This window comes from Amphiprion ocellaris, chromosome 5 (genome assembly GCF_022539595.1).
Source record: "Amphiprion ocellaris isolate individual 3 ecotype Okinawa chromosome 5, ASM2253959v1, whole genome shotgun sequence".
Taxonomy (NCBI): Eukaryota; Metazoa; Chordata; class Actinopteri; family Pomacentridae; genus Amphiprion; species Amphiprion ocellaris.
The window spans coordinates 30,150,618-30,172,787 of record NC_072770.1 but is presented as its reverse complement, the minus strand read 5'-3'; the positions used below and the strand labels follow the sequence as shown (position 1 = coordinate 30,172,787).

Here is a 22,170-nt window from a genome sequence, read left to right as displayed (position 1 = left end):
GTCGAGTATAGAGGGGTGTTTTGCGGGTTTTTAAGGCTGATAATGATTATTAGTGAGACATTTGGAGTCGATATTCATTTGCAGTAAATGAAAGTATTTAAAATCTTGGAGTTAAACTTTGAAGAACACAAAGTCTAACAGAAAACTTTGTTGATACATTTTTGTTTTGTTTACAGATGTTAAGTTTAAAGAGTTTTATTTGTGACGTATAACCAATCAAATCACTCCAGAAGACAGAGCGACCACAGGTAGATAAAGGTTCAGAACCAAAGTAGCGCCATTTTTAAATTTATTTATTACCGTAAATCAGTAAAAAATAAAATACTGATAATCAGTAAATCAGTCAGCCCACAATTACTACAATTCTACAGTGGATGTCTCTTTCCTTTGACTTGTTATTTGTACAATATACGATGTATATGATGGCGTTTTTTCATACCAAAGGCTATACTATGATGTTTTCTAAGAGACATACTCTGCTTGTTCTGGCCCTGGGTCGCTGCACTCCTCCTTTGTTTTTTTCTGGATTGTACTCAGCTGCATGCCTTCGTCCACCCGGCCTCCGTTGACTTGTCCCGCCTGCCGTCTCTGGAGCTGAAGCTGGATTGGAACAGACCAAAGTACAGTCCAATCACGATGCCAGCTGCCTCTCAAAAGGCTCCTTCATCTGGCAGGTGGCGGCACTTCTTCTGAGGGGAAGCTGAGCTGGCCCGGCAGAACTTTGGAGATGTGTTCCAGTGGTTGGTGGATGTGTGGGGAGATAGAGGGGGACCTTTGAATTGTTCAGAAAGGAAAACAGGGAACCCATTGGTAGTTTTAGTTTAGGGTGCTACTGCGGTGTGTTTTTGGGTTTTAAGAGGTGAACAGGAAGAGTTTTTTTTTGTATTGATTATCTTTTACTTTGTTCCTGCTTGGAATGCCCATCAATGTCAACATGAAGTTCACTTTTAGTTCTGTTTATTTATTTTTATTTTACTAACACCCATTTGCTTTTAACTCCCTCACATGTTGTGTTGTTGTAAACTTACTCTTTCAAATAAATACTCGTCTAACCCTCTGGAAACCAGCGTTTGGACTGTTTTGGTGTTGCTCCTCACCTACTTCAGACAGCCAGGACATAACAACTTTTTGTGGACTAAAGGCTTTTCTATGATGTTTTTAGAGTGACATGCTAAACTATGACGTTTGTTGGGCGACACTCTATACTACAGGCTTTTTTAATTGACATATAACTATGAAGTTTTTTTGTTTTAGTTTTTTTTGTTGTTTTTTAGCAACATATTCTAAGAATTTGAACAGTTTTAAAAATTACTATACTTTTACTTGTGCAATGAAATATTATTCTATGGCATTTTTTAGATGACATATACTCTGATGTTTTCTTGAATAACATACTATTTTGACAATATACTGCACTATGACATTTTTTGAACCACATATCATACATGACAATTTTAGGCAACATCCTATCATTTTGCGCTTTTTGAACCACATAATAATCTATGTTTTTTTTTTTTGCCGACATGCTATACTATGAACTACAGGCCATACTATGTTATTCTTGAAGAGTATACTATACTTTGACATTTTCTGAACTACATCCTATACTATGGCGTTATACACAGAGTGCTTTGGTTCCATGTTGATTTATAATCTAGATTTTTTTTCTGTTTTGTTTTTTGACAGGATTTCCACAGACCTGACCGTGAACACTGTTGACACCCACCTGAGGGAGATGCTGCCTAAGATCTCAAGGCTGCTTGGTCGTGGTCTTTCTGGTCCTGCTCCAGAACGCCTTCATCAACTACGTCTTCTTTTGAAGAGGCCCTCAGATGCTGCAATCTCTGACCAGTTCAGGAGGAACTGCTACTTTCACTCTGTAACGAGACGGCAGTTATTTTAATGACCCAGCTCCTGGCGGCTTTGAGTGAAAATTTAACATCCATCAAAACGGAACTACAGACAGTTAAATCTGAGCTGTTTGTCAGTATTTCAAACATCAAGTCCGACCCGGCTGCCCTAAAGCACGCTGTGGGTGAAACGGAAACTTTACTCTCCACATCACCGACGACATCGTCACACTCCAAAGTAGAGCACCTGTCTGCTGAACTTTTAAAAGTGGACTATAAATGTGAAGAATGTGAGCAGCAGCAGACTGTGAGCAGTGGAACAGATGTGATCAGAAAGAAGTCATTTTCTATTTTCTTTTCTTTCTGGTTGACTTGATGCAGTCAGATGCAGATGTTGGAGCTGATTCTGATCTTTCAGGATAAAAAGCTACTTTTCCTTCACAAACTTTTCAGAAAATTATTCTCTCAGGTTGTCTCTGCTATTTATGTTTTTATTATCTGTGATTATTTCATTATTTCTTTATTGTAAAATAAAGTTTGAGGCATAAAGACTCATTTAGTTTTTTTATTCCTGAAATCTTTGATGTAGCAGAACTAAACTTCCATTTTCCTTCTTATACTTCTGATACTAGAACTAAATGTATCTTCAACATGGATCATCTGCTTTTAATGAATCAGCAGCAACATCACAACAACAAATGAGACAATTTTCAACAAATTAATGAAACTAATGTCATTTAAAACTATCAGAGTCTGTTTTAGTGTCAAATTAAAGCTGATTACTGACAACTAGAACATTAACGTTACTGTTTTAATCACATTTAAGTTTCCTGAACGGTACATTAACGTCAACCAGCCACAGTTTTATGAACTTAATGAACCACATTACAGTAACACAACACACTTCAGCTGTTTACATGAAACTCAACACAAACATCGCTAGCTTAATGCTACTTAGCTATAATCAGGCTACGACTCAGCAGTTAGCTCGGTTAGCATCGCTAACATTAAAACTAATATTTACCGGATGCTAACTTTCTTCTCTGGTCAACACACACTGAAACAAACTCCACCAACATCTGGACTGCATGGCACACATTACATCTGACACTAAAGTTGCATATAAAGTGCATTAAAAGCGGCACCGATACGAAAATAAACACTTACTTACCGAACTATTAGAGTCCTTTCAGTGTCTGCTGGTAGAATCAGCCAAAGGTAGAAAACTGGTTAAAACAAGCCAACGGGCAGGAAAACTGTCTGCTGCTCCACCGATAAATAAACCAACAGTTATTATATCAGAATTAATCCCAACAAAGAGAGCAGAGTCCAGGTTGCCTCCTCCATAGGACCTGTCAGTCATTCCAGACCGGACTGTCAATCAAGTAGTCCCGCCCCCTGGCTCCGCAAAACTTTAACGCTCTAAAAAAAATTCAGTATTGATTTATTTTAAGATCGGCAACCTGATCTCTCATTTTGAAAACTAACGAATATATATATATATATATATATATATATATATATATATATATATATATATATATATATATATATATATATATATATATATATATATATTCGTTAGTTTTCAAAATGAGATATATATATATATATATATATATATATATATATATATATATATATATATATATATATATATATATATATATATATATATATATATATATATATATATATATATATATATATATATATATATATATATATATATATATATATATATATAGTCTATGCACCGTACTCTGTTTGGCTCCACCCTTGCTAATGACCGGTCTCAGAAAATGATTCGTTTCGAATTTTTCGTTTCTGTCTCTTACTGATTTTACTTTTTTGTTATTCTAAATATAAAATGAAAATCAAAGCATTTAAAAAAATCGTGTATCCCTTTTTGATCATGAAAAGGAAAAACGTCTTGTATTTCAATTTTAATTTTTATAAAACGAAAATCAAATAACTACTCCCTTTTTGTTTTTCAATACCCGTTTCAGAACGGAAAATCCAATTGCCAGATAAATACACGGACCGTAATGATGATAGAATCATTGTTTAGTATATATGAACAAAACACATGAATGACCACACAGTGTTTTCTGAACTTTTATTGACATGGGATTGAAAGTGTCAGCGCTTCAGTCGTGCTCTTGAGAGGTTACTATGGCTGCAGTTGTCCACCAGATGTCACTGTCACTCAAGCCTTGAAGCTTTGACTCTTTTCTACCAGTTTCGACAGTGAAATAAATCCAGTAACAAACACGTCTTTGTAATGAATGTGCAGCAGGTTGGCTCAGTAACTCATTTAAAATCCTGTTTCTGAAGCCAACTGCTTCTCTTTATATACAGTGTAGTTGTTGTGTTTGTCCAGCAGATGTCAGCATAACAGCAGCTACGAGGTGAGTTTGTTAAAGACGTGAATATTCCAGAGCAAACAGTGAGCTGAGCATTGGACTGAGGCAGGGCTGCAGAGAACATCACATATATTCATGCCAGCTGCAGTAAAGTCAAAATGCAGAAGAAAAGGAGACAAATAATAATAATGATAATAACTTTATTTGTATAGCACCTTTCAGAAGAACATTCACAAAGTGCTTTGACAGATAGAACATCGTGATAAAATAGATTTTTAAAAAAAAGAACTTTACTGGAAGGGAGTCTATAAAAGTGGATTATAAGAAGTGATTTAAAAGAATCTACTGATTGGACGAGCCTTATCTCCTCAGGCACAGCAGAAATGGTGCAGCACAAAACGAGCTGACCTCATTGTTGGGTTTTGTTAGCAGAGTGTTTAAAAGGTGAAATATAAGAAGCCAAGTGTCCATTTCACTGACAAAAACTGGAGCCTCGGGCGATGCTTCCTGCTAGTGCTGTGACGGATAATATGATCAGGAAGCAGATATTTGCAGCTCATTATCCTGCTGTAAACGCACTAATTAATTCTCCTTGCTGTGTGAAAACCAAGTAAGAGATGTCAGACATTAGCTCTGTTTTAGAATAGAGAATAAACATGATGCATTTATTCCAAAATTCAACTTTCTGGGGAAACATTTCAGTCTCTGAGACACCAAACTCAGGACAAATGAGCAGAATCTGATGTTTAAATCACTCTGTGTGTCAGAGAGTCAAAGTCTGCAATGTCACTATTTGCATAGTGACAGAAAGATTGAAAAGACTGAAAACTTTCTGTTTGGTTTTATCTTTACTCTGACCGACTTCGGCATCGTCACTGAGGAATGATGTAAATAGTGATGCAAATGACCTGCATTTCTGATGTAAAAACCTGAAAAGCACCAGAGTTAGAGGCTAAAACAAGACCCAGAATGTTGCTTTTTCTTGTGCAAGTTGCCAAGATGATGATGATGATGATGTGCAGGTTGTGGGCCCTGATGGAGAAGGCCCGGTCACCCTTGGATTTAAGCCTCGGCTTCGGAACAACCAGGAGGGACCAACCCGAGGATCAAAGGCTGCGCGGGGGGATGTACGGGGTTAGCTTGTCTAAAATATAGCAAGGGGTAAGGCCCTGGCAAGCTTCAGGAAATCAGTAAAATCTTAAAATCAATTCTAAAATGGACAGGGAGCCAGTGGAGGGAAGCTAGAACAGGGGAGATGTGATGTAAAAGCAGTAAAACTCCTCCCTACATGTTGAACTCTTGTTCCAGATGTCTGTACTTTTATTCATGTGTGAAGCTGAAGGAGGAAACAAACCTGACAACCAGCAGCAGAAAGAATAATGTTGGTGTTTGTGTCTGAATTAAATCCAACCAATTCAGCTGATAAGACGTCTGATAGTTTGTTAGTGGATTCAGTCCAAAGTGGCAGAAACTGGTAAATACAACATCATTTCTTGTTTCCTTGTTTCTGAGTGTGACACGACTACATAAACTTAACTGCATGTGTTCTTTGTTCTTTTCTACTTTATTTAATTTAAAACAAACTTTTTTCTGGTTTCAAGGCAACAAAAAAAAAAAAAAACGACAAAAGCAACTCCATCTAATGTTTAATCTTGGATTCTGCAGATTCCTTGTTTGATTTCTCATTTGGTATCAGCAGTAGAACTGAGGACAGACAGGCAGCAGAGATGTAAAAATTTTCAAATCAAAGCTGAAAGAATAGAACCACACTTTTATGACTTTCTGCAAACACAGGATCTACAGCAGGACTCTGATCCAGAAAGCAGGTTTATAGTGAAAACTCTGAGTTTGTTGCTCTGAGATGAAGGAAAGTCCAGTTACCATGGTAACAGACTGTGTGAACATCAGCAGGTTTTCCCTTCAACAGACTGACTGTCTCTCTGATTCCTGCTGAGCCCGAAGGATCTGTCTGACTCACCGTTTCTACCTGTAAATGAAACATTTCTATCAGAAGTTCATACTGACAAATTTCTGAATCCACAGTCACATTTCTCATTTCTGGCATTACTTCTTCACACTCTCCACAGTCGTTGTGTTTTAGAGGCTGATGTGAACAGAAAGCTGCTTTTATAAAGGATGTAGATGTGGTTGATATGAACATGAGGAAGAATCACAGCAACGTGTGAACATTAAAGGTCAGATCAGACTTTACTGTTCCTGTGGGGAGAAGTTGTCATGTTTCAGCTCTGCTCTGGCTGTTTCCTCCACAGATGAAGGTAGAACATCTCTGGAGCTGATGTGGATTCAGCAGCATCAAGGTAACATGATTGACTCTGGATGATTGGAGCAGCTGCCACTGCAGCCTCTGACTGGATATAATGGACTTGGACTAAGAGAAACATGTCAGATGTGGAAGAGCTTTCCAGTTTTTAGATGGAGTGTTGAGGTGAAGCAGCTGTCCCAAAGCTGGACAGGTTTCCTCCAATCAGGGCTGAGTGTGTTTGTCATGTGACTGAGAGGAAGGAGGAGGACTAATGTGTGACTCTCCCAGCAGGTTGTTGTGTTTGTCTGCTATGCATCAGTGTGAGGATGGAGAGGAGGGAGTCCCTCCCTCTCAAAGATCTCTGTGTGGCATGCTTTTTTTAAATAAATTGCATATTTTACCTTCAATTGTCATGGTAAATAAAATGTTATTCTTTTTTTAGTCTTGGAACCTATTTTATTGGATTCCTTGACCCCAAGTTTGTCATTATAGCTATAACAGAAGCAAAGATATGGGCCTCTCAAGTATGGTTGGCGGCTATTTTAAAAATTGCCGCCAAAATGTGATCTCACATTTGTCTTAGGATAAATTTATTTCGATGGCCCTAAGGTACTTCCATGCCAAAAGGGACCTTTGCATCATGACTTGAAGTCAAAAGTCACTTAACCTCCCTACTGTTGGGCTTGCGTGGCCTCTTCTGGGACGGGCTCATCAATCTGCACTGATGATGGAACATGATGGCAGCAGCAAAATGAACTCTGCAGAACCATTTTGTCTGCCAATGTAAAGAAAGATGCAGCCAAACTGATTAGGAGATCCTTCATCGTGTAGCAAGATAATGACCCGAAACACACTGCCAAAACAACAAAGGAGTTTATCAGGGGCAAGAAGTGGAAGGTTTTAGACTGGCCAAGTCAATCTCCAGACTTAAAGGCTATAGAACTGTAAGAGGAGACTGAAGGGAATAGTCCTCCAAAACAAACACCTGAACGAGGCGACAGTGAAAGCCTGGAAAGGCATCACTAAAGGAGAATTCAAAAGCTTGGTGATGTCAGGGAAAAGGTTGATCTCTTGTCTTATATTAATCTTTTGATGTCAAACTGAAATGTTTTCAGCCTACAGCAAAAATAAAGAAATTGGCCTCACTGTTCCAATACTTTTGAAGGGAAGTGTATATGATAAGAAATGTGTTACTGTATCACTCACCACAGCCCTTTGTTAAATGGAGTAGATTTAATACTTGGAGTATTGCTACTGTGTGGAATTGTGCATAAGTAAAGGTTTTTAATGCTTCTTTCACCAATACAGTTCAGTAACTCAAGGATCACTGAAATCAGTGCATGCTATGTGCCCACCAACTGCAAACAGAAGAAACATGTGTTATTATAAAATATAGAGCTTTAATTTATTAGTTAGCAACATTGATGAGGAAGAAAAGATAGTAATTTTTACAAGTCATTACAATAACACCAACTGTGCATATCATACATTACTGTACCTCAATGACCCAGAGCAAAGTCTGCCAAACAGAGAAAAGAAAACAGATGCACGTTTCAAATATATGCAAACTGGATTGTGTTTTTTTTTAGAACAAGAGGCAGAAAGAGGGAAAAGGAGAGAGAGAGAGAGTGTGTGTGAGAAAGAGAGAAAACAGAAAGAGAGCAAGAGGAAAAATCACAATTTTACCATTCTGGCCTTTCAGCAATTCCCATTGTAAAAAGGTGTGAGCACGTGTCTTGCACCGGTAGTATTTCCAAATCCCCACAACAAGAAAGACATTCACTGACATCCACAGCAACATAGCATTTTAGACAAATACCGTATACATACACTGTACATGCCATGCACAATGAAAAGCCACCTTCTGAAGATTTTGGTAAAGTTTTGTCTCCAGGTTTTTGTGGTGATCAGCTTGTTCGTGGTTGCGCTTGTGACATTGTTTTACTGTGTAGATGTTGCTCATTTCCATAGTTTTATATCAAATCTGTGGCACGTATGTTAGAGTAACAGGATGGCTGATAAAGATCTGTTGTTGACCAGTTGATACAGTAAGTACAGCACCAGAGAATAAAAATCAGCACACTTGACTATACTGATCTCATATGTCCTCAGTGAAACCAATATTTAACATGAAAATGCAGGAATGCAAATTTTGGATTCATTGAGAGCTAAAAGAAAACATTAAAGCATACAAACTGCATGCTTTGCTTTATATGAATACACTGCATAATATGCCACAGGTACATGTGAAGTATTTACTATTTATCCAAATCACCAATTTGGCAACAGAAGGTGCTTTATCTAATATCTTTTTTTTTTAATCACAAACTGTCACAAACTCACATATAGCTGCCTGCTGGAATATCTTATCTCCAAAGAGAGAAAAGAGAAGGCAATGTTATGTTTTCAGCTTTTGTGTCATTAAAAGACCCTTTTCCCCAAAAAACAGCTTATCACAAAGATCACGTTTGTTAAAGATACAACATTGAGATGTGGTATTCACATATAAACAAAACAAACACTTGGCAGCAACGGATTTTGGAAGAATATGGGCGAGCAGGCCAGGCTGGACCACGTCATCAGAGGGAAGACGTCTTACCTGCCTTTCATTCACACCTGACTGTCTGACCGTGACATGTTGTCACAGCTGCAGTCTGTGGGCATTTCTATTGTCCTTGAATGTCCCATGAAATGCCATTTTTGTTGTCTTTCTATCAACAGCTTGTGCTTGGAGTTTAAAAAAATACTGTCCGATATACAGTAGATAGTTCTGGTGAAGAAGTTTCGGGAAGTTCAAGGAGGTCAGGGACATCCTGACTCCACTTTCAGCTTAGACGCTCTATACTGCCAGCAGTCAAATGATCCATCATGGTCACCATCAACAGTATGTGAATACATGTTCATCAGTCCGTGTCCATGTGTGGATGCTCCCAGTGTCCTGGGTTATTGTTGCTGTTTCTCAAAAACACCAAACATAAAGATATTCTCAACATAATAACACATTGTAATAAACAATAACACTAACAATAATATTATAATAACAACAATATTTGCACAGATTTATCTATTCACAAAAAAACAGGGTTTTCTAGATAGGTACAAAGAAATTACTTTTTACAACCTACAATAAATATTGTGTGTTTTTTCCAACAGTTCCATAGAAACTGTTTGATGCTGTTGCTTTCTGTTGCAGTGTCTGTATTGTCCTTTATGATAATTACATTTTTCTATCATCTGACTGGAGTCATTTCCCTAAATGGGGGGTTGCAGTGTTTAGGAGGTTGTGTGAAAAGGTAGACGGGAGGTGTTTCACTATGATGGGGTTTGTGCTCAGCTCCTCATGTCTCAGCCGGAGCTGTTTGCTCATCGTGATGCCGGCGATTACGAGGCTTCTTCTGTTCTTTCAGCTCCTTCAGGCTTTTGGCTTTGTTGTCCCCGAGGCTGCCGTCTCCAAGCTGCCAGTAATCCTGGCAGTACTGGTTGATCAGCCCCATCTCTGGCTGGCTGAGGATGGTTAGCAGGTCCTTATACTGGCCGGCACTCGGAGTCCAGGCGCTGGACTGAAGCGGAGGGAGGGCAGGGCTGCCTGTCTCCACCAACACATTGTTGACTGTGCGACTGGAAAGGACCACGAGTTGTAGTTTCACAAGAGTGTGCTTGAAGTTCTTCTCTGTGGACGTGCACTGGTAGATGCCGCTGTCAGAGGACTGCAGTGAGCGGATCAGAAGACCTTCATCTGTTTTCAGAATGCGGCCCTCTGAGCGAATCTGGAATATAACAGGAGAATGGTAAAGAGGATGATTTTAAAAGCTTCAACTAGACTTAAAGTCTAAATAACATACATGTCAGTAAATTCTTAGGTATTCAGGTCACGGTAGTCATGCTAAGTATCTTAGAAGAAGGCAACTGGACTTTTGTTTTTGGTTATTGAAGATGCTTCTCTTCCAAGAGCTCTTTTCAGTTCTAACCAACTGACTAAACACCCAACACATGGGAGTCAGCTCCTCAAAACAGGGCTCAGCAATCAACCTGCATCTAAATGACAATGCACTCTCCTTTTATGACAGCAATAATCACATTCTGGACAGAGATGACAGCTGGTCTGAGAGAGGAGGAAAGAATGCCATCTATGTTAAACTGGAACCGAGAAGGGGGTCTATGACATCAATTATCAGATACTTATAATGCAGTCTTGAGATCTCTTCCTAGAAAGTTTCGACCAGATTAACATCTTGAGTCGTCTTTGACCTGGCAGTTTCACAACCATTCACACCTCGAGGCATGTCAGTCTTGGGTTGTGAGCGGGCCTTCAGCCATGTGAGTTGGAGGTGATGATATATGTCTGGCCTCACATCAGTCAGTGAGAACTGAAGAAACCTCTTGGATGAGAGTTGATACACCTTTTCATAAAGAGAAGGCCAGTTGTCTTCTACTGAAGCTCTTAGGCTCAAATATTAGACCTGTTTAGTAAAAGTGTTTTCTATGGAAACTGAGCGGAACTGCTTCACAGTAAAAGCTGTGCTCACCTCTTTCCTCCTGTCGCTGTTTTCCTTCTGCAGGTGCCACTTTAGAGACACATGAGGAGATCTGGCCTGACACTCCAAGAATGTGGTGCTTCCCTCCACGCCATACTGAACTGTCTCCAGAGTATTCTTATTGGCTATAAAAAAATATATGAAGCATATTTAGTATTTTGATCTTTAAACAAATACGGACTAAACAAATTCTGTGTACATTCTGTGGCCACACTACAAAGTGACACTCACTGTTAGAGTTATAACCTCTGCATTGTCGGATTGGATTTCCATACTTCACATCCTGCCGACGGCTCCGCCTAGAGGGGTCGGATCAACAAGCGAAAATAAAAAGTTTAACTTCAACATATTTTAAAAATACCACGTGCTAAAGTAAGAAATCCACATGAGAACTCAGACAGCACCCACGTATGCCTGTCTATGGTATCTCTATCCTCACCTTTTCTGTGAGGCCGAGTATCTGGAGCAGGATTTGCCATCCCAGGCGCAGTATGGATCCCTGGCCAGACAGCAGTCAGCACAGACTTCCCCATACACATCACAGCGATGGAGAGCTAGGTGGGTCACACCCAGGACTGATCCGACATACAGTTGTTGCTATTAAAAGAAACAGAAATAAAGACTAGACATTAAAACAGCTATATCACATACAAACATTTCCAGTAAGTTCACAGTTGTATAATGCACAAGTACAACAGCTTATTTCTCTACATGTTACAAATATTTCTGAGACTGCTACATATGTTTGTATATAGAAATATATATTGTATTCTATGCTATGTGGACATTTTGTATATACAAGTTATTTTTTGTACACTGGATATATGCAGGTCATTTAACACATGACATATTTTCTATAATTTATATTTTGCACATAACATATTAAACTATTTTTATTTGCTTGCTCTGAGCTTCCCTCTGAGAACTTCAGTGCTTATGTGATTAGTCTGATGTCAGAAATGTTTACTGTTCAGTGTCAGAAGTGGGTTCTTGACTGTGATTGTAGCTGCAGTAACCAAATAATTTCCTGCAAAGGATCAATAAAGAATCTATCAATTTTGGTAAAGGATACACACAAAATTGAGACAAAGTTCTGAGTGGAGTTTTATGAACTGAGATGCATGTGCTAAATCTCTGAGCACTTGTTGATTTCCATTTCCCAATTTTTCCATTTTTCGCTGTCCTAATGGGCACTGGATTGAAAAAGCTCAAGTTTATGCTCAAGTTAAATACCGAATGCAACTGTCTTTTCTTATGAGTTACAAATTTAGTTCTTTGTACTGTAGGAACTACTTTACTGTAGGAAACTATGGTAAAGTGTTACTTATCTTGGAAATGTCATCTAAATTGGACTTTGTAGAGGTCTGAAGCAGACAGAATTCTGTGGTCTAATCCACTTCAGAGCAACTTACCCGTTTTGATGAAATCTTCATGGTGGTGATTGGGGTGGGAACCTGCAGGGATACAATACAAACAACTTTAAATGAGCAGTGAGGGACATAAAAAGTGTTTTTGTTTTTTTTTTTTTAAATCTCATACAACGGTCACAGCATATATAAATGTAGAATAGGAGAGAAACAGAAGACGAGAAGAGTCTAAGGCCACTAGACTAACCTTGAACACCTCCACTTCCTCCAACACCAACTCCTCTGTTTGTAAATCATCTCTTGGCAGGACGATCACTTTCTGGACTGTCCCCCGATCTGAGGACGCCAAAGTGGAAACCAATATTAACTTGCAACTGTTGTTGCTTTGAGCTGTGAAATTGATTGGCCTTTGCTTTTTTCATGGGTTGCACTTGATTCACCCTTACTCTACATCATCTTTATATTTATGTAATAAATATATATTCAACAGAGACATGCTTTGAGGAATACCATAGTTGGACCCATTTGAGGCAAATTGTTTCAACATGCGTGTGAACCTCCCAGACAGAGCTAAGGCTAGCAGACTTAAATTTGACCCTTTGACCTTCAAACTACACAATATTTTAGTATTAAATTACTGGCCAGTCTTCATAAAAGGCACGTGTTGGCCTTAAAGCACTCACCTGTTCCCAGGAACAGCACCTCATAGCTCCCATCAGCAGCCGTCACTTGGTCCACAGCAATTGTGGTGAACTCGTAGTCAACATTGGTTCTGACCACCAGGGGGCGCTTGTGCACTGGGTATACCGCGTTGTACATGGTGGGGTGGTTTCTCATGAAGTTGATCACCTCATCTGGGTAATCCTTTGTGGACTTCATGTTGGGGGTGAAAGTGCCTCCAGGACACTATTGACAAAATGGAAATTTGATTGTCAAACCTGCTGCTCTGTGGTACAAACATACTGTCAGTAATCATCATTTTCTTTTATTTTTTTAACTCACAGTTCCAGGTCGAGGGTAGGGGATCTTCCCAGTGTAAGCCACCCACTGATAGTTGGGCCCTTCCTTGTGGGCAAATGGCCCATTGAAGACCATCCGGATGTCAGCCATGGAGTAAACGCACACAGCCGAGCCTTTGAACACAGATCTGGAGGAGGGCAGGAGGAACAAGGGTGAACACACAGAGGCAACAGCTCGAGGATTCAGATTAGGTCACTCCCTGAGATAATTACTGCGAGTGCTCTCTGAGGCTGGTAGAATCTACTTCCTTCCCACGTACTCAGCTGGCCTCTTACAGCGACACACTGAAACACTGTGACGCACAAACACACTCTCAAACTGACTCGAGTAGAGTCAAGCTGTCTGACACACTGACATACAAACACCCACGTACTGCAGAGAATCACCAGAGTACAGGCTCTTGCTGCTGTGTGGTGGGTGTACTATGTTTGTAACTCCTGTCATGGGCCCCTATCATTAGCGCCGCATGTGCTTTTATCAGCTGGCTCTAAACGTGCCTGATGCCTACAGAGTGGATGGAAAGAAGAACAGCATTTGTTTCTCAAATACATTAATCAAGTTTATGAAGACGTTTTACGCAGCTCTTCCTACTCGAATCTCACTGTACATGTGGTGCCTTGAATTTGAAATTCGGTGTGGTGACTGACAACCTGCTATCAAGCCAGATCTATAAACAGCTATAGGCTCAGTCAGTCTCTCAGAGCAGCACAACTCCCTTTTGGGGCTCCAAATTCCCTTTTGTCTTGTCTTTGTAGCCGGAATGTGACAGGCCAAACGCAACAGAGCATTTCAGCATCAGAGAGAGATGACACCTTCAGGCTCAGAGAAAATGGATAAAAAGTGCAGCAGAGTCAAACCAAAATACACTTTACATCCAAACGGCATCAAAGTTTGAGAGTTTGAAAAAGCCATCACTCACCCTGAAACTGAGAAGACTCCGTAGATGACAGGATTCTTGGTGTCTTGAGTTGGCTGGATATACACATCCCCTGATAGAAAATGACAGAATTAATGGTAATTAGTCACAAACACAGCCATGAATCATAAAAAGCTTGTGGTAATTAGATCCATAAGTACACTGACAATTAAAAAATACTCCAATACGAGTAGAAGTCCTGCAGTTTCATCAGCAAAAAGGTACTTCAAGCATCAAAAGTGCTCATTTTGCAGACATTATTACAACTTGAAACTGATGTTTTAGTGTCAAAGTAGAACTTCACCTTTCTCTTATATGTTTCTCTAATGTTTGATGTTTTTGTGAAACACCAGACTCGACCTCTTTAGGACTCAAATATTTCAATTAAATTAACTGAGCAGTTTAAAGGGAAAGCCTTGCCTCACTGAAAACAAAAGAAAAGAAAATATTGCTGATGATCCCATGACTTATGATCCCACCTGGTTCCAACCCAGAGCAATTGTAACTGTGACATATGGAGAGTTGTGCTTCCTTCAAAAGAGAGTTAAGGGAGAGTTGCACATGAATTGCGGTTACCAGAGTCTCAGTGAGATCCTGAATCCAAACTCTTCCAAAGCTGAAACTACAGTTACAGAGTCTCAGCAGGGAATATGAGTGAAATAGAGATCTCTGGTGAAACAAGGCTTTAATAGGAGCCATATGCATGCAGTGACTGTGGGGTTGAGGCAACTGTGAACCCCACATATCCACTGATGGCTTAATGAGAGAAAAGTGCAAGGAAAAACAATAAGAAAGAAAACCGAAATAAATTTAAAGTAGACATGTTGAGTAGAATAACACGTCAGCCACAATTGAACACACAGTTCCATTTAATGCTTTGCATCAATGGGAAACTAGTAAAAAGAGCTCAGATCAGTTGTTTGAAATGGCCTTGAACAGTTAGGACAATAATTACATATAGTCAAAAGGCTTTAGGAAACACAGATTTCAGTGAATGACCATGAAATTCTATCCTCTCTTATATTAACTGAGATCTTTTCATGGTTATCTGTGAAGTTAAAAGCAAAAGACATTAATCTGACATACGGTGATGAGAATGTAGAGCCGCCTGCTCAGATTTATCTCTCACATATCACCTGAATAAACTTGAGAAGCACAATTATGCACAAAGAATTGAAGGTTAAATGTAATAACACACAGTTTGATCCTTGTGCTCTCAGCTTTGCCTAGTAAGCATTAGATAAACAGGAGCAAGCCTGAATTCACACGGCTTGCTTTAAAACATCATTTTCTGACTCTGCAAAGTTATAAAACAAACCAACTTCTCTTTGATCATGAGTTTGACATCTTTTCAGGGAAGAAAAAACAAAAAAACTTACACGCCAAGGTATGGAAATAACAGGTAATGGCTGCTCACTAAAGCAAAAATTAACTTTTGGCAAGCAAAGTAGAAATTCATAACCCATCTGACGCCAGTTTCACAGACCTCCTGGCTATAGAACGAGCACAATGAAAGAGAAAAGAAATAAATCAGCAAACTGGAACAAGTTGAATCACTCTAACTTTTGTTTCTGATGTGTCGGATCAGACGGAGTCTTTTAGGCGTTTCAGCATCACACTAACAGAGAAACATCTTTAATTGCTGTAAGCACAGAATGAACACAACGATTTGGGATAAACAAGAAACTGTGAAACTGTGAAAAGTAAAACCAAAAGAGACGGTGGATTATGCACTCAGTAATCACTGGATTGAAAAAAGCCTCAAATGATAACAGACTGTATATTATCATCTCTTTGACACGTATTCTAAGAGTTACACACCTAAAATATGTTGCTGAAATATCCAGTTGGAATAATTGCAAAGGAAGTCAGAAAACAGAGCAACAACATGAAGAGTATTGTAAAGAGACTTTGGGATTTGTGGACTATGGTGACATGTAACATAATTGAATAAAAAAACAATGGTTTCCTGCATAATTACATTTCAGAAAACGACAACAAAACTTTCTGGCCCACAAAGTCATTCTCGTTGGTCTGGCATTTTCATGTCTCTCATGTCTGTCTCTTTTTGTCAGCCTTTATGGTCCTCCTCTCCCTCAAGCACTGAACTGGCCTCACCATCTGAATGTACTCCACTCTCTCCCTGGAGTCATCATACAACCACTCTGAAGCTCTGCTGGGCTCCATCAGGACCAGCAGACCAGACAGTCTGTGGTTGTGGGAACAGCGACCACAGAGCTGTGGGATGTTACACTGCACCTCAGGACTCACAATGACCTCACCACGAGTGTTCATCTGCACTGAGGCGACTAGTGACCTGCTGCACTGATGGACCACTGAAGTACAGCAACACTGACACTAGAGTGCTTCTCTGTCACGGACAGAACGTCACGGCAGAATGTGAAAGGTGATGCTGATCACCTACTATTATCTATCTGTGAGGAGATGCACAGTGTTTCGTCAGTCTGCCTTATCAGTGCTATGTTTTGAGCTTGGTGTGTCAGGTTCTAGCTTACTGATGCATTTCATTATGTAAATTAGGGATATTTTAAGATAATTATAGTGTCTCAAATCAATTAATTGCTTATTTTGTTTAATTTGAGACCCGAATTATAAAACCAAAAATGTAATTTTGGGTTAGAAATGCAGTTTTGATTATGTGTCACAGCAGTTTTTTTTTTTACATAAAACTAAATGTATTTTGAACACATTTTTTTCCCCTGAATGGAACAAAATGTCTCACCAAATGTCAGTAATCATTGTACATTTCATGATGTGGCAAGAAGAGTACTGTTGTTCCCCTAAAGGTGTCCCATACGGTGCTCCACAGAAGGTAACATTTATTTTATGAATTGATTTTATGCTATCTCTTTAATAAGCTGCTGCAAGACTTTAAACTCGATAGAACATTGTTAATTTGAATCTGTCTTTGTCAGCTGGACCCAAAGTAAACTGCAGCTTGAATGAACAATAAAGTGCAAAGTGCTTCACTCATGACAGTGGAATCTGAGTTTTATTGCCAATCAAACTAATTTTCTGCAAGATTTAGTAAAAACCATCAGAAAGTCTGTGTAAAATATTTGCTGCTCATACCACCTGTCATTACAATTTCAAGGATACTGCAAATCCCTCCTTAATCCTGTCAGTCATGTGAATGACAAATAGGTTGGGATGATCCACTGATCCCAGCTGCTCATTACTCTGATTACTCTGCATGCGTGTGTACATTGGCTTTTCTATCGCTTGTATTTTTCAAAACAAAGATTCTCTTTAAAGCACTGATGGAGCTTAAACGCAGAACGAGGGCAGTCTCACATTAAGTATCATACCTTCTTCAGGATGTCACGTACTGTACAGAAGCCATGTTACTGTTCAAAGGAATGTACATGTCAAGATTAACATGTATGAGTCAGTGATACCTTAATCTAAAGCTGCAGCTTCCTTGAGATTCTTCTCAGAGTTGCTGTGCATAAGAGGAGCTGTTCTAAATGCTGCTGCATGTGTGTTCTTTTAGTACAGTAAGCTGCTGGCACACACACACACAGACTGCAGCAAAATCTGACTGTATGTGGATTAACATCGTTATGAAGCTACACAGAGCGAATGTGAGGAGAATTCTACAAATGACGAAATTGTTGATACTGAACCTGTCAACAAGAAGTCCATCCCAAGACCCTTGTTTAGAATTTTCGTGGCTACACGGTCATTTAAGAACTCTCAGTTTCCATCTGGCAGCTTTTATGTGAGGTCACGGACAAATTCATTATTGTGCTTTATGCTAACTCCAAGCAGATGCGACAAAAAGTCCCAGAGTCAAGGAAACCGATCCATAAAATGCCACATTTAATATTTTAGATAAATTGCGCAGCTTGTCCTTTCTCAGAGAGAAAGTTCTATTTTGTTGTAGTTTTAAAAAAGTGAAAACTTTTGGATCACAAATGCTGAGTGTAAATGTGGTGGTGCAGACGGGACATAGCTGGTGAGAGGATGGGGTGGATAATGTCCAGACATCAAAGGAACTATCAGAGATGCTCTGAGAGGGTCAGGATGGAAGGAGAATCTTAAAAGGGAAATAATAATTCAACTCACTTAGTTCATCAAAGTGTGTCTCAATGCCGTCGGCTCCAGGCACTGAGCAGATGAGACGAGCCTTTAGAAATGTGCTCCACTTGTTGACCAGACAGCAGTGTCCACCGTCATCATTCTGTAAGGCAGAAACACACAGTAGTCATCCTCCAAAAAACACTCAGCGCGACGAGTTTGACCAAAATCTGACTCGCAGCTGTTCGAAACAACTGGCAAAGCTAACTGCACTGGCTCTGTTGTTACTGGGCCCGCATGAATAAAGATCAGCTCTGTGTTTCAGCTTGGCCAGTCTGCACGAGAGGTCAGCCAACTTCTACTACGGAGGTGAAGAATCAAGCATAGGAAAAATGACTCAACACATTTTACAGAGTCCAAATGATTTGTGGGGCTGAAAGAAAAATATATTTGGTGTCTATCTTTATATAATGTAACATGAAGCTTAGTTTTCACAGTTTCTTGCTGACCTATTGCACGTTTTAATATCTTCCAGAAATGATAGAGATGGTGCAAACATTATTTCACATTGTCACATTGTCATATTATGTTGTCTGTGCAAACATCAACTCCAAAATGTGCAACGCTGTCAACATCTGCAGACAGATTGACAGTTGGTTTAGCTCTGCTGTCGTCATTGAAAATGTCATCTGAACTCACTACAGGTGACACTTCAGAGGAAAGCACATCTCACTTCTCATTCTTACATTCTTCTTTACTTTTCCCTAACATACTACCTCAATATTCACTCTTCCTTTGTGACATTTATATTGTATATTTGTAAATAGAGACTGTTTGCACTACCTTTAAGATTTTTAAGACTTTTATCTTGCACCTTCTACGATGTTTGCACTGAAAAGGAGAAGCTGTCCAATCTCGTTGTACACTTTATAATGACAATAAAGCACCTTCTATTCTATTCTATTCTATTCTATTCTATTCTATTCTATTCTATTCTATTCTATTCTATTCTATTCTATTCTACTCTTCCTTGTATGTTCAGTGAAAGGGGCTGAGATGCAAGGATAAAATACAGTGTGTAAGCGAGAATTTTCCCAGAACCGCCTCTGTAAAACCTCTTTTGATGCTGTTTTTGGGGAAGAAAGAAGAACCTACTCCAGGGTAAGTTTTTTTAAGTAGCCATGCAAAAAAAAACAAAAAAAAACCCCAAAACGGCTGTGTGGGGTTCAATGCTGACTGGTCAAACTTGGGCAAACAAAGCTGATTGGTTAAGTTTGGAGTGGGCATTTTTTTCTGCCATCTTGATGTCCTTATCAAGCAGCAGTCTTCTCTTCTCCAACAGTGACATCAACGATGTAAGATTCACCATACGAGCTAACATACCATAGAAGAAAGCCTGAAACAGCTGATGGCAGGACTACTTCTGCAAACATTCATGCCACATTGTGCCTGCTATGAATTCCTACAGTGAAAATCAGCGATTGTGAGCAAGCAAAAATGTTGATGGTAGCATTTTGCGCTGATGTGCAGAAGTAAAGCCTCCTCAAGCACCGGCTTTAGTCTTGTTTATTACATTTCTTGAATTAGCTTCTCGAGGGATGCATCTTGCAAACGCAGAAGTGTCCTGAGAGACATTTTTGTGAAATCCATGTACAGATGGTTTGACAGTTTTGGGCATAGCGTCTTCATTTCTACAGCTCTACATCACTGTTTCAACACAGTTCTGGGTTTGTACGGATGTCTCTGCATGTATACAGACGTGGATAAAAATAAACTCTGCCACACAAATGTTTCTCCCAGAGGAGCAAAAATAACAGGATGTGCTCCAAACTTAGCTGCCGAGACATACAGCAAATATTTTGTTTAGTAACTGGTAATTGGTGTGTGTTAAAGTTTCATTCTCAGCAATTACTGATGATCATGGGGGACCTTCTTTCTGGGCCTCAAAGAGACTAAAACAGGCAACAGACTATAACTAACCATTATGGGAGACATATAAACCTTTCCCCGGTGATGATCAAGATGAGGTTTGCTGACTGGTGTGATAACTCACCAGGCAGATCCGCCCTATCCTGGACTGGGTCATGGGACTCTGGCCCATCTCAGAGGCCTTCTCGCGGAAGAAGAAGTAGAGCTTGTCATCATTCTTCTCAGCGCTGTCTGGGATGAGGTGTGCGTGGACAAATGTGGGATCTGTAAAAGAGAAAGAGCTTGTTAGCAGTCTTGTAGCACACATTGGTCTACACACACACAGGCTACATGCAAATGCGCCATGCAGATTTGTTGAAACGAAACAATTCATCACAGTAAGGGTCCAAATGGATTTTCTGTTGACTTCCAGAGAGCCAGGTGGGAATTCATAGGATATTGCTCAAAATTAAGGATAATTCAAAGGAAAAGGATCCTGACAATATCAAAGATAGCAGTAATACTATCTAGTATATCTAGTGGTGATCCATATCCACAGTGCTTATGTAAATATAATAGAAGTGTTAATACTCAAATCATCAAAGTAGTGGCAAAATTTCATTGTGCATATCATCCATATCTCTTTTTAATTCATCTTTAAATTACAGTTTTCCCAGTACTGTTGAAACAATGTTTGCCAACTGTATTCATTCCTCCTGTTCATACTGGCCATTAGGAAATCCCTTTATGACATGCTTCAATGTAAATAATCAGAGACAAATTAGGCAGTCCTCGTTCAGTCCAAAAGTCACTCGAAGGTTCTGGTAATGTAAGGCTTCAGCAATCTGTGCAACATGTAACAAATGGATATCCTGCAAATTGAGAATTTTTAGTTTAAAATTCTCTCTTTGTGGTTCTGTGGACAGCATTTTGTAATAGATGGACCAGTGAGGAATCTACATTATTCATGGCCATGGTCGACTGAATCAATCATTATAACAAGCAAAGCCTGTTTCACTTCACACATGGCTATTATTTGAGAAACATCCTTTCACACAAACACCATGAGATGACAGAGGGACCAAATGAATATAAGCTTTTATTGTTTAAATTATTGTTGCTGTACCATAAATAATAGCAGCCTCGAGCCCAGAGCGGCACTGTAACTGTCCTAAACTGTGCTCTTTGTTTCTTCCTAGTGACAAAGCTCAATATGGCTTCACAGTTTGCTCCCACTGGCTGATTCTCTCCATCACCACTGGACACGCAAACAAGGTGCCCCTCCCTGCCGTGACACACCAGAGTCCCAAATGGGGACAAACCAAAACCAGGAAAGGGGGGAGCAACTAGGACCCATGTAATGGGGGAAGGGGAATATCTGAGAGATTTCACATGGCTGATTAGCAGGACTCAGGTGTCCTGATTCAGTGTACCACTGCCAGGGGACTGTTGTCAGGGCAACAGGGTCAGAGGAAAATCTGGGAGCCAGCAACACTGGGGGGATTTCGTGATTGATTTGGCAACATCAACTGAAAGCTCCCGACCCGCATTTATATCACTGTGACAACTGTGGTTCATTAGAGAGCCGAGGCTACTCCGAGTCATTATTGACATTCACTAATTTCCCCCTGCTACTACACTACTGACCCTGCTGTCAGACTCTGCAGGCATGCAGCTAACAATCAGTGCAGTGAATTTTATGCTTTGAGTCAAATGATCACTGGGTCATGTGGAGCGGGCTGGAAAGATCAACATTCTTAGTAGACATGGATCTAGGAATAGACGATGTGCAGGACGGAGTTGAAACTCCACTGGGGTGGATTGCGCGAAACACTGTGGCAGTGTTCTTAAGGAATAAATTAAAAATGGCTTGGAGAGAGATGAGTGAAAGAAAATGCTGCTGG

The 22,170-nt window shown here is 39.7% G+C and overlaps 1 protein-coding gene and 1 long non-coding RNA gene across 4 annotated transcripts in view; both read right to left on the bottom strand.

Moving 5' to 3' along the window:
- On the bottom strand, window positions 1-3,153 carry LOC129349023 (uncharacterized). Its single transcript, XR_008601816.1, has 3 exons — window positions 3,022-3,153; window positions 1,727-1,877; window positions 1-772 (listed from the first exon to the last, which is right to left on the bottom strand). It is a non-coding gene; the product is annotated as an uncharacterized LOC129349023 (long non-coding RNA).
- Window positions 3,154-7,859: 4,706 nt separating this feature from the next.
- Window positions 7,860-22,170, bottom strand: part of sema3fa (sema domain, immunoglobulin domain (Ig), short basic domain, secreted, (semaphorin) 3Fa) — a 51,753-nt gene continuing 37,442 nt past the window's right edge. For all 3 annotated transcript variants that reach the window (XM_023279782.3, XM_055010916.1, XM_023279781.3), the window contains 11 exons: window positions 20,412-20,551; window positions 18,407-18,521; window positions 14,321-14,390; window positions 13,384-13,528; window positions 13,065-13,287; window positions 12,629-12,717; window positions 12,427-12,468; window positions 11,454-11,611; window positions 11,246-11,313; window positions 11,006-11,139; window positions 7,860-10,246 (listed from right to left, as the gene is read on the bottom strand). In XM_023279782.3, the coding sequence (XP_023135550.1) occupies window positions 9,818-10,246; window positions 11,006-11,139; window positions 11,246-11,313; window positions 11,454-11,611; window positions 12,427-12,468; window positions 12,629-12,717; window positions 13,065-13,287; window positions 13,384-13,528; window positions 14,321-14,390; window positions 18,407-18,521; window positions 20,412-20,551 (1,613 nt within the window). In that variant the 3' untranslated portion in view covers window positions 7,860-9,817. The remainder of the gene's footprint in view (window positions 10,247-11,005; window positions 11,140-11,245; window positions 11,314-11,453; window positions 11,612-12,426; window positions 12,469-12,628; window positions 12,718-13,064; window positions 13,288-13,383; window positions 13,529-14,320; window positions 14,391-18,406; window positions 18,522-20,411; window positions 20,552-22,170) is intronic.